General features: G+C 39.9%; 1 protein-coding gene across 1 annotated transcript; it reads right to left on the reverse strand.

The window, feature by feature from the left end:
- Nucleotides 1-1515: 1515 nt before the first annotated feature.
- On the reverse strand, nucleotides 1516-11653 carry PRL (prolactin). The gene is made up of 5 exons (XM_024212714.1): nucleotides 11617-11653; nucleotides 9590-9771; nucleotides 8152-8259; nucleotides 6385-6564; nucleotides 1516-1707 (listed from the first exon to the last, which is right to left on the reverse strand). The coding sequence occupies exons 1-5, from the start codon at nucleotides 11651-11653 to the stop codon at nucleotides 1516-1518; spliced, it is 699 nt and encodes a 232-aa protein (XP_024068482.1).
- Between the last annotated feature and the right edge of the window lie 1611 nt (nucleotides 11654-13264).

A 13264-nucleotide genomic window follows, 5' to 3' on the forward strand; every position in this document is an offset into this window, starting at 1 on the left:
TTTTGATCTCAAGAGAAATTACAAGTTAATTATCACGGGGACATTTCAACACATAGATAGGAGCTCTTGAGTTGGTGGTGATTCAATAGGTCATGCTCTTCCTCCTGAACTGGTACTGAACAGTGCGACTAGAGATGTGTGGCCTTTTTTTTTTTTTTTAAATGAGATCTCAAACTGAAGTTCTAAGCATTTGTGATCAGTAAAGAACTTGTGGCATTGTTTTTACAACAAAAGGGATGTTACTTCCAATATCCAGATGAAATTCCACTTTGAGCAACTACATTCTGCCTACCCAGTTTTACCCATTTGCTCCCTGTCCTTAACTGTTGTGTTGTTATAGCTGTAGACTGTTAAACTGCTGTTGCACCCAACCGTAGTTTGCTGTATTTCAGTGGTGGCTAAAGTGATGCTGCTTATAGCAGTTGTCAATAGTGACTGACTAGGAAGAAGTTTGTTTTGTTCTGCCTCTCATTAAATAGCTGTAAAATGGGGATAATTATATAGTATACAAATGAAATATGAAGTTATAAAGGATTTAAAATATCCAGATATGTACGCAGCACATGCAGTTTAGATAGGCGACTATCATGACACCCACTGGAGAGATGGTTAAAATGAGACATGGAGAAATTAAGTAACTTGCCTGGCAAGGCATTGTAGTCTAATCAAATAACTATGTGCCTAGTAACTAGGAGCCCAGGTTCCAATCTTGGTTCTCAAGTTGATTTGCTGTGTGATCTTAGGCCCAAATTTTCCAAAATGCCTAATAATTTTAGGTGACTCAGTTGTTGGGTGCTCAACCTCAGTGTGTCGAGTTGGGTGCCCAAAAATGGAAGCACCCAAAATTAGTGGAGACAATTTGTCCCTTATCTTTTCTTAGCTTCTGCTTCCCTACTTGTACAATGCAGGTAATACTAAAGGCGTAATTCTTAGCGCTGTTGTGAGGACTTAGTAATGTTTGGAAACTGGGAGAATTAGGATTGGAATGGAGGACCACCTTGCTTTCCAGTGCTGAGGTTAATCCTCTAGATTACATCCCTTTAATTTTAGGAGTAGGATGTGGGAGGAGGGAATTAGGACAGCCCATGTTGCGCATCAATAACTGGAGATGGAGACCCAAAAGGAGAAGCTCCTGTTGCTAAAGATTTAAGGCGTAGCAACCATTTTTCCTGCACTGATTCAACTCACATATTTATGCATTTTGGTTTTAGTAATATTTTTATTTGTATTTGCATGATTTGGTTATCACTGAGATGCCAGTAGCTGAGATAAGTAAACAGTACAGTGTATTACTACAGTACAAGGGATTTATGATAAAAGTTTTTAAACATTGAGATAAACAACATTATTGGTTGCAGCCAGAAACCATGCAAACATGCATAAATGTTATTGGTGATCTTTATACAGCACAATGTAATTTCTCAAAGTTTGCAACAAAAAATGGCAAAGCAACAAGAAGGCCTCTTTGAACGATTTAGTTATATCATTTCAGAGAGGGATGGGCCTAGGGAATACTTAACAGTTGCTATCATGGATAAGGCGACATTTTAACAGCTTCAGGTAGTTGTCAATTTTGTGGGAATCCCTACGCAGGCAGTGCAGCAGACTGTAAAAGGCAAAGAGACGGGAGTCCTCATCTGCCATTTGCAGGGATGGGAGACCTGACCACCTGGAGTGGACTTCATTTTCTATTTCACCAGGATGAACCTAATCAAAAGGAAACAAAGTGATAGTATTTCATTGACAGCACTACTAGGCTAAGCTATAGAAGCTAGGGAATCAGACAAGAGAGTTCTAGGTAAAGCACCAAAGAGCCAAGTAATGCTTGCCTTCGGTATGCTGTCTAATTGATTAAAGCTTGTAAAACTCTGGTTTACATTATGGTCCCAAAGATCTTGCGGGCATGACACACCCTAATGTATGGAACATTAAATCTGTACCTCAAAATAATGCTACATTATATTTCTATGTGTATCTATATGATTTTGCTATCAGTCTTTCACTAAAAGTTTGCTCTTCTACAGTATATACAGTGCTTACCTGCTCTAATGCCTGATGGAATCTGGTTTCATAACAAAGCCATTCCTTCCATCATTTGCAGCCCTGCCAGTGGCATTGCCTATTGGTTCAATCTGCCTTTAAGTTTTCCTGGGCAGGTGGATGGATCTGCTTTTGGGATTTCTTTACATGTGCCTCCCTCCCAGCTTTGTCTCAGCCCTTCTCTGAGACAAAGACTCTGGTATGGACAGCCTCAGGAGTATGTTAAAGACAGAGACCGACATCAAGAGTGCTTCTTCATATAAATATCCACTTCTACAAAGCAAATACTGGGGTCCAGTACAACATGAGGGGGAAACCATACGTGATACAGTGAAATCTGATAGAAGATTGAGTAAAAACTCATGTAGTCAGTGAGCATCTAAAATAAAGATTGGTTAAACTCTTCTCATTTGGAAGAGGCTTTCATCTATTTTCTCTTGTCAAGAAAAACTATACCTAATAGCAGGAAGATCACCTGTTCCTATCACCACTTGTGAAGCTGATTCATCCCTCCTGTGAAAACCAGTGGGGAACAACTACAAACCAAGACTGCCTATGGCTGTCTCTGTCTGGACAAGCTATTGGCCACACTGCAATAGTCTTACTGGTGGACAAGAAACCATGACTTGACACTACTGATCTTTCCAACCTGATCTCTAAATCTGTTCCTAGAATAAGAACATGTAAGAAGACGATTCTAGCAGCACCTGATTTCCACTGTTATCTTGGACCCCTTCCTGCAGGTTTTACACATGGATGTGGATGGAGATGTCTTGGCTTTAATTGGTAGATGCAGTTGGGGTCATGAACAAAGTCAGGTTGCTGTCTAAACAGACTCCAAACTGAGAGAATAAGACCATGTTTTGTGTGTGCTGTAGTAGAAGTTGGTGCATACTGTGAGCACTTCTTAAGGATGTTCAGCTGTTTAGAGCTTGACCAAAGCCAGTGAAGTCTGAAACTTTGTAAAGTCCAGTTCAGCTACTGATTGATTTATGGGATCTGTCAGAGGCCCCATTAAACATAAACAAACTTGAGCTGCTTTTAGTCAGGAAAGCTTTCAATCAGTTACTCATAACTCATATACAGGTTCTGTCAGACAACAGCTACGTTGTCTAGCCTTACCAAACTAAGGGGGGAGGGACTTTCTCATAATGCTCAGGAATCAGAGCCAAGACAGAGAGGAGGACACCTCTGCAATGAAAGATTCCATGTTTATTGTCAGGGAATTCTTGCAAAATGCAAGACTTCAAGAACAGACTCTTAAACACCTCTTTTCCTGTTTGGAGAATTGTAAGCAATACTATATATATTACTTACAAAATATATATATGTTAAAAATATTATTAAAGTTGCAAAGTCAAGCACTCCAATGTAAGGAAATGCCAGAATTAAGGTTCCCTCCTTGTGTGTGTGGATTATGATACAGTCTTTAATTACATGATCACAAATTACTTTTTCCACAGAGTACCTACCTCATTCAGTGCACAGGATGGACAGCACTCAGTGAACCACTATTCAATATTTTATTTTTTCCTCATTGCTCAATGTGTGACCTAGGCCTTATTTACTGCACACTATTCAAATCCTGCTCTGAAGAATGAATTATTTCCTCATGGTATCTGAGTGTTACACAAAAATTAATGAATTTATTTAATATTTATTTTGTTAATATCCCACTTTACGGATGGGGAACTGAGGAACAGAGAGATTAAAGTAAAAAGTATCCACTATATGTGGGTGCTAATCCTCTAGTTCAAAAGGAAATATATTCTATGGCGGTGTTATACAAGAGGTCAGACTGGATGATCACAATGGTCCTTTCTGGCCTTGGAATCTGTGAATCTGTGAGACCTCTAAGACCTGATTTCTCAAAGTAAATAAGGCAGGGACCCCTTCAGACAACAGCCTCTTTCTTTATCCAACCCTGATTCATCCCAAGAGCAGGTCCAATGTGTGCACGGAATGAGGCAGGAGTACTGTGGAAAAAAATAGTTTGTGATCATGTAAGTAAAGACTGTATAATAATGGATAGGCACAGTGGGGCTGAATTAAGTTTGCACAGGCTACCTTCATCTGTCATTTCCTAACTTTTGAGAGCTTGACTTTGCAACCTTAATAATGTCCTTTTAATGCAGTTTTTGTGCGTGTAATTTCCTAGGTTTTTAAAAAATAAACTGAAAAAACAGAAATTCCCTCATGCGATATCATATTGACACCCACATAGGACATTTGCAGAGTTGGAATCTTTAGATTCTCTACAGAGACCCCTGCCACTTGAGCCAATGGAGTAAATGATGGCAGTAGTAGGTTGTCATCCTCTATGTGAACCAGTACTATAAGGGGATGAAACTCTCTGCCAGAGGGTTTCACAGATATTTGCTCTCAGGAGAGGAATGGTTAGATTCAGGGATCTTGAATTCCTTTCCAGGCTTTGGAGAGATGTGTTCTCTAGTGGCCACAAAGTCTTCTTCCTGTTTTTCCCCAAGCTTGACTCCTTCTGCTCTTTCCTCTCCAGCCTGTCCGAGTCTCATTTCTCCTCATGTAGCCAGTCCCAGACTCCCTTACTCAGGCTTCTCATTCCAGTACCAGTTCCCCACTCTTGGCTCCTCATCCAATTTATCTCTCTTCCTCCAAGGCTTCCAGTCAGCCTCACACATCCTGTCCACTCTGGCTACCAGTCAGTCTCCTCTGACTCTTCATCCAATCTCAGCATCCACCCACTCAGTTCCCAGTGCTAGTGTCCTTGCCCAGCCAATCCCAGTCTCTTCCCAAAACTCCTAGTCCCAGTTCTCTCCCCCATGCCAACTCTCCCAGTCTTCACTCCCCAGGCTCCTTGTCCCATTCTACTCCCCCATCCCCACCAGTTCTGGATTTTATCCTCTCTACATTCGATTAAGGCACCTTCTTCTTCCATTCTGCCTGGGACAAGCATGAGGAGCACTGAGTGCACAGGAAAGACAGACTCACTGCTCTCAGTTCTGGTGCCTGGATCCAGACTCATCACAGCCTGGAGCAGCCAGGAACATCAATTGCAGGAAAGTCCTTCTCGGGCCCCTGAAGCCCCAGGCTGGAGCATACTCAATTCAGATGGAATGTTTGGGGAATTAAACTGTAAAGCTGTAACAAGTCTCTATTGAGCATGTGTGAACTGCAAATTTTCAAAGGCTTATCTCTTGGATCAATTTGGGTGAACCTTCAGGTGGAGGCAAAGGCCACCCACCTGTCAAATTTCAGGTTGCTACTCCAAAATATGAGGCCATCTAGAATATTTTTCCCTAGCTTTGTTCTTGGAAATGACTCAGCCATTTTGGTTAAAATTTTCCAAATAATCCAGCCTGAGGCAGACACCCAGCATGGGAAATTTCAGCCCAAATAGGTAGTTTGGCAAAGTTATAAGCAACTGGAAACAGGGTCTTATAATGGGAAATGTTGTGTACCTTAATAATAGTCGGTGCTATCATCTCTAGTACATATATGGGCTATGCATTTCTGCATCACAATCATTCCATTACTAGAGTAAAGCCTCTTGCATAGTGGAAACTTTTGCCAGGAGGCATCGTTAGGCCTGGCATAATCTTAGATACAAGTGAATACCCATTTGTGGAGGGAAAAAAGTTCTCCTTCCCCTCTAATAAACAGAATGACTTGTTCTTAAAATTAAAAGTAATCTGACTTTCTAGCCTCTTTAGAGAAATATAAAGATGATTAAAAATTAGGCAAAGGATATTAACACAGCATCCACAAACCACCTCACAAGGTTAAGACAGCACACATTTCAAAGATTAATAATTGAGTATAAAAGGAAGCATGCTAGCGTCTAGTTATAATAATTCTGCTTGTCAGTGTTGTAGCATATGTTGGACGTAGCAGGATCTTTTTGTGTCAACTGTTTGTTTATAAAAGGTGATCCCTTCCTTCTGTCTACACATAGACACCAAAACTGTAGTGCAATAAAAGCATATAGTTTCTTAGTGGCCAAAAGGGAAGGAATTAAGGCATTGCTTCTTTAATGGGCAACATTGTGGGCCAGATTCTCAATTACAATTCAGCCTCTCATCTAGTGCCTCTTTTGTGATGCAACACCGGCAGACCCAGGTCCTGCTCCAACTGCACCCTCCCCTGGTGTAGGGATGTGTTCAGGAAGGATGGAAACTAAGCTATGCCATGCCAATCTTCATAGGGTCCCTTTAGGGACAGCACGTTTGGAATCAGAGCAGATGAGTCCTGAGAATCCCTCCCCCTCCATCTCCATCGCTCTCCTGCTCTGAACAGAGTGAGCCTACTCCTGTATGTGGCTTCCAGGGAGCTTTGAACTAGGATATCAAGGCCCTAATGCTCACCTACCTGTCCAACTATTTTCTCCATTCCTTCTAGAAGACGCTTGTTTTGTTCCTCAATCTCCACAGCCTTCCAGAGGATGGTATCTGGAGCTTCTTTGATACTTTGCACTTCAGAGACCAGGTGGAGCAGGGGATCATTCCAGGAGCGCAGTACTCCGAGCACTAAATTCAGTAGGTCTTCATGCTATTCATCAACATTAAGAAGATGCAGTTAAAGCAAAAAGACTGTATGAAGGTAGCATGAGGAGGCAGTGCTGTATTCAGGTTAGAGCAGTGGTCTACGACTGAGGGAACCTAGATTTTATTTCTAGCTCTGTCATGGATTTGCAGTGTGCCCTTTGGCACATCACTTGTCTTCTCCATATATTTCAGTTCACCCCTCTGCGAATGGTGTATTCATGTAAATACAATCAGTTATTATTAACAATGTGTTAAAAGAGAATTGGATGAATGGATAAAATACTGTAAATACAAAATATCACCAAAATTGTCTCCACAGTATATTGTATAGTGAGAGCGACTAGGTTTAGCCTCTGTGAACGGAATTGCATTTAACTTGATAATTAGCTAATTTTTAATGAGACAGATTTAGAAGTCTGGTGGGATCTGAAAAAAAATCTCAGCACCGAATAGAAGATACACTCTGGGGTAGGCCACTTAATGCCTTTTATAAAGGATTTCTACTGTCTACAGAGCATAGTAAACATACCCTGTCATCTTCCTCATCCCCTTTGAAGAGTTTTGCTTCCAGGGAAAGTTCTTCTCTTTAGAAACTTTCACTGCTTGGGGTTAGGTGGAAGCTCAAAAAGCTTTTGCTCTTTTGGGGGTGCTCCTAACCATTCTGCGGCACTAGAAACCTTTTAAAGTTGACACATGGGACTTATATTCTGCATCTGCTCCTGTGCTAAAAGAAAGAGAATTTGTAACCCTATTGCATAATATTCTAAAAGGAGGATCTTGGGATTGCAAAACTCGGACTAGGGTGCAACTGGGAAAACATCAAACTCTGGCGTAACTCTTTGGTGACTAAGCTTGCACACTGTCCTCTCCAAAGCATTTCCAAGGGTTAAAAGAAGGTGGACATACACATCTCTGTTTACGGCTGCCATCATAAAATGGAGAATACAGAATTTAATGTGGCAATATCCAACATGACTCTCTTTACAAGTTGTTTGATTGTTACAATTACCTTGTGTTGTTAAAGTCTCTGTATCTGAGTGATGATGTGGCCACTTCTTATCTGGTGGCTATTGCATGGTTATCTGTTTAGAGTCTGTCAACTGCTACAGTAACTATAGAGCCAATAGCATAGTACCTACTGTATTTATGCATCTCTTTGACTACTGATGCCCACTTTGCTCCTTCCCGTACCTTTATTATTATCATGCTTAATTATTATCTAGTTGTATTAAAGTAGTGCCCAAAGGCTCCAATGAGAGTGCCATACAGATATAAAGAAAGACTTGGCCTCTGCTTCAGAGAGTTTATAATGTAATTTGAAACAGTATGCAGTAACTGAATGTAACATACAAAGAGAGGGAGACTGAGAGCAACAGGAATAAGATTGTTTCTTTTATAGTACATATATTGAAACTGAATATCTGTAAGAATTTTCATCAGTATTTGACATTTTCTACTTTTCTTTTCCTTGCATTTGATTTTGAATTAACTGTTTTATCTCTTTCAACTAGCTGTGACCTAGCCATCTCTAAATTCACTATTGCCTCTTTCTCCTCCTTTCATTCTGAAATAGGTTAAAAATGAGACTCACGTGAATCTGCTGAGCTTGCTCCTTGTCTTCAGGAGTGGTTAGGGAGGAAGTGTGGCAGCCATTAATGGCCTTTGTAATAAATCCCCGACCTTGAGCATAGCGCTCATCCTGTGGATCAACAACAACATGCATTTATGAAATAAATAAATAAATAGATGAGTTGTGGATCAGATATTCTAAAGGAAATTAAGTAGGTATTTTCCCTTTGGTTTCATCTCTGCATGTGCTGTGTTTGTCCAGCCACTATATAGAGAAGTAGTTGGGATTAGATTCTTTTATTTGAGTTGATATGACCTAAAACTGTGGAAGGAAAATACACTTCTACCCCGCTATAACGCGACCCGATATAACACGAATTCGGATATAACGCGGTAAAGCAGCGCTCCGGGGGGGCGGGGCTGCGCACTCCGGCGGATCAAAGCAAGTTCGATATAACGCGGTTTCACCTATAACGCGGTAAGATTTTTGGCTCCTGAGGACAGCGTTCTATCGGGGTAGAGGTGTACTTTCTGGGATTAGATTCCTGCACAGAATCTGTTTAGAAGGGATAGGTCCTATATTTTAGTATAGTGGTTCTTACAACCCTTCCTGGTGGTCTGAAAAACTAAATCATTTTGAGAATCAAATAGTAGGGGATTTGGAGATCTAGGGGGTAAGATGTGTGTGAGGAGAATCTTCCTTATAAAGTGGTCCACAGAATGAACTATGTGGATATCTTTTTTCTACTTTACAATTTTGAAGTTGTTTAAATATATTGTGATAGGAATGGCAGTTTCCTCAAATATTCCAGATGTAACTGGCCTATGGCTTGCTTATGACTCTTTATAACTGTCCTTCCAAAAGAATAATCTTGTTCAGTATATTTCACTGGAGATAATTTTTCTACTTCTTCCTCTCCCTCCCAAACTGCCTTATTAATAATTTTCAAATATTGGCACCTATACTCTTGCCATCACATTTTATATCAAGCATGTATAAACTCAGCAGTCAGTGACTGAAAGCCTGCACATCACTGAGTCTAGAAGGAATAGAGTAACTTGATGTCTTTGATATCTGAGTTTGTATTGAGTCAGTCCAGATCCAATCTTTCTGAAAAAAGGGTTATTTTAATGAGACCTGGTACAGTTTGCTTATGTCCTAGGAAAATGTTTAATGTTGTTTGTAGAAAACTAAAGGTCCAGTCCTATGGGGAAAAAAAGTATGTGATCATGTAAAATTAAAGACTGCATCATAATAAGGCTTGGCAGAATTTGATTTTTCTTTTTTTATAATTTCAGACTCTGGAGGGGAGCGTGCTGTAGTGGACACAGACACTACTAACCCTGTTTCCCCAAGCCTGAACCATTTCATATTGCTAAGCTCCACTTGTGTTTTTTTTTTTTAAAGTATTGTACTGCAGTTTCTGTCAAGTCTCACTCATAAAAGGCTGAGTACTTACAAATTCGTTGAACATTTCTGAGGAGAGGGAGTGGATGTAGTGTGAGAGTTTAACTGCACGGTCAAAAAGATTCCCAAGGGAGACCTGACAACCAACAGACCCACTGGGACAGATTGGCAATGAGGTCACACCTTTCTTTGACAGGAACATGTTAGATACCAGCAGAACCACCAGCAGCACACCTATTCAGGTTTAAAACAAAAAACAAAATGCAGATATATGGATTTAGAAGGCGTCGTATAGCAGAAACTATCACAATTTTTTAGGAAACAGTGTTCCCTGTGTTACAATGTACTGCACTCTCTACTGTCTCTTACCACTGTACCTGCCTTCATTATACAGCAATAAGTGGGGAAAAATCAGCCTTCCCCACTTTGTAAATATAAATACATAATTATATTTTCATAGATACATAGTTGGAAAAGTAGGTTGCTCCCTTTTATTTTTCTCCCGGCCCCCACAAATGTGCTTTTCTTCTTTGCAAATGTTTGCAGTTTTTAAATTAATTTTGAGGGAGGGTGGTTATGTCACTCTCTAAAGATTTTGATTGTCCTGGGAATTCCCTCAAAAGATTTCCAGCAGCTGTGCTGTTTAGCAATTTGAGTTTAACCCTAAAGTGCCTACTGCTAACAAAACCCATAGTGTACTTCAGTCCCTTTCTGATCTTTTGAAGCTTTTATAAAGGACTTCTGAATGTCTTACAGACAAAACAGATCTGGTAAAACTTTTAACATTAACTTGACAGAATCAGTTTTCTACCCAATGAAATAAAATATGCGCAGAAGTACAGTGAAATCTTTAAAAAAAATAATACCTGATAAATTAATACATTGGTTCAAATATTAGTATCCCATGCAGCTAGAGGTAGAATTCCCCCAGAAAAATGACTTGATAAATATACTGTTTTATCAAATGTATTCATTTTATGTGTGCCAAACTAAAATATACCCAATAAAACAGAAGAACCCCCTTTATATCATCTATTAAAGGAATAGCGTGTAGTTCAGCAAGTTTCTCCCTGGCTCTGAATTCAAGAAAAATTCATTTTATCTACACAACCATTATAATGCAAACCCCATAAACAATGTGCACTCAAAATGCTGCAGATAGAGGAGTGTGCTGGGAAAGAATCAGATGGTGAAGGAACATTAAGACTACATGGCTCAAGAGATTGGGATTAGGTTACAGGGCCATTCACTTGTAAATCCCTAGTTTGATTTTGGACAATGTAGGTAATGACTGAAAGTCATTGCTTTCTGACAGCTATTCAGTGGTTTTTGTGAAATAAATAGGCAATCTGGGTGTGCCGATGTCACATCCTTAAATCAATTATAATTGACATTAATCAGTACTCCTGTTAGTCTGAGGCCAGTACAGTCCTACATTGGTATAATTACATTGCTCAGGGATGTGAGAAATCCAACTCTCAAGAAGGTGGATTAACTATGCCGATGGGAGAAGCTCTCCTGTCAGTATAGTAGCATCTTCACTAAGTCCGTGTCTACCTACAACTTTTGTCGTTCAGGGGTGTGAAAAAACACTGCCCCGCATGACAAAAGTTTTAGCGCTGAAAAGCACCAGTATAGACAGCGCTTTACCACTGCTCGTTCAGGGTGGGGTTTTTTTATTGCTGGGAGAGCTCTCCCCTGGCGATAAAGCATGTCTACACTGCCGATGTCACAGTGCTGGGTAATGTAGACATACCCTTTAAAGCACTACAGCAGCGCAGCTGCACTGTACATGAAGACAAGCCCTCAGAGAGGCCAACAGATAAAGGACTGAATAGATATAGGGACCAAACTACCTTCTCACTCCTAGGAATAGACTCTCCACGTAGAGATGGAGGAAGCTTGCACTGATGCTGCCTGTACTGTATCTGTTGTATGGCTAAAGAGAGGACTTCAGTCTACAGACCTGTCACTCCAACACCTTTCTTCATTCCATACCAAATTCACTCTAACTTAAAGGAAGCACACACGCGCACGCACACACACAAAATATCAAAAAGCCAATGGCAAGAGACTTACCTTTCAACGAAGCCCCCTTGCTCATGGTAGTGAGCATGTGTGGCAACTTTCTTCACCAGAAAGAAGTGTGAAGTTCTTATTCTCATCTTCTGTGGGTGCCAGCTTTATACACCCTCCAGGGGCCATGCTGAATATATTCAGCAGGTTGTTTCCCTTGCTTCCTCGTCATTGAGTTTACATTCTTAATTACAAACATCAAAATGCTCCTCCATTTCATATTCATATTCAACATGACTTTGTGGCTTGCGGGAGGGAATTTGATAAGTTTGGCTGTGAGATCTTAGAGTGGACTGGAGTAGTACATTGATGGTCAGAATGAGAGAGTAGACATATCCTGCTCTTAGGTGCAAATCCCTCTGATCTCTGTGGGAGTCTAGTTTAGGCCAGAGTGTTCTAGTTAGCAAGCTGGGAAAGATATCCTCAACTTTTACTGTCTTGTTGATAGCTCCCTCTCCACATCAGCTGGGCACATTATTTTCATTATTTATAATTATGGGTAACTGTGTAAGGGAAACAGTATCTTGCAAAGTCAACATTACAGACCTTGAGAGAGAAGTGACACAAATTGCCCTGAAATCTGCCAAAAGAAAGGAAATGAAGGCTCCTCCAAATAAAATGCATCATCTAGAAAACTAGTATGTTGAAGACTCAGCATGATAGGAACACAGCTCAATTCAGGAAAGAGAAAGACTAGGGAGCCTGAATTTGAATCCAAAGTATTAGATCTTTAAATAGTAACCAAGAAGTTTTGTTTTGTCCTGAATCTGAAAGGTGCTGAGAGGGAAGAGTGCAATTCTTTTAAACACATTTAAATAATAATTAAAAAAATCAGTATAAAACATACATGTTTGCTGCTTACTTAAGTATTATCTATTAGTGGAAACCTGATAAAAGATGAGATTTTTAGTGTAGATGAAAGTTGCGTATTTAAAAAATCTACATATCTACTTTATGGAAATTGGTGGTTGTTCTAATCAACAGGATGTATAATTTGTTTCCAGGTCTGACATTTCTCTGATAATCTACAAGCTACCCAGCTGGTCAGCTCTAGTAGGCCCCATGTTATTGTGTGAGGCCCATCTGTATGAATGTATTAGCGAATGCTTAATCTCTCATCTGTTCCTCAGATCCATTTACCTATGAAAAAACTTTCCAAATTAAATGATTATTATGAATAAGGCATTAATTTTTAATGAATATCTTACCTTCAGATAACCCATTCCATACCCATGTAATGGGCACATATGGAACCCTGAATTCTTTGTTTTGTAACTGTGGATGTAAAGGGTGAAAATTAAAAACACGGGAGAGGAGAGTTATAGAGGGTAAACTATGAGATGCAGGGGTCGAGAAACAGTATCCAATTAGAAATGCGTCAGCAACAGGCTGTAATTACCAACAGGATGTTGCTCAGGACTGGGTCAATTATTAGTATAGTACAGGGGTAGGCAACCTTTCAGAAGTGGTGTGCCGAGTCTTCATTTATTCTCTTTAATTTAAGGTTTCGCGTGCTGGTAATACATGTTAATGTTTTTTAGAAGGTCTCTCTCTATAAGTCTATATTATATAACTAAACTATTGTTGTATGTAAAGTAAACAAGGTTTTCAAAATGTTTAAGAAGCTTCATTTAAAATTAAATTAAAATGC

The sequence above is a fragment of the Terrapene carolina genome, unplaced genomic scaffold (assembly GCF_002925995.2).
Source record: "Terrapene carolina triunguis isolate 2854851 unplaced genomic scaffold, T_m_triunguis-2.0 Scaffold58, whole genome shotgun sequence".
Taxonomy (NCBI): Eukaryota; Metazoa; Chordata; order Testudines; family Emydidae; genus Terrapene; species Terrapene triunguis.

Excerpts from the sequence above, each read along its gene's own strand:
- PRL (XM_024212714.1), bottom strand. The coding sequence starts at position 11,653 with ATGCTCACTACCATGAGCAAGGGGGCTTCGTTGAAAG. Across the intron at positions 8,260-9,589 it reads CAGAAATGTTCAACGAATTT|GATGAGCGCTATGCTCAAGG; the intron begins GTAAGTACTCAG and ends GTTGATCCACAG. Across the intron at positions 1,708-6,384 it reads TGGAGAAAATAGTTGGACAG|GTTCATCCTGGTGAAATAGA; the intron begins GTAGGTGAGCAT and ends CCTTTTGATTAG.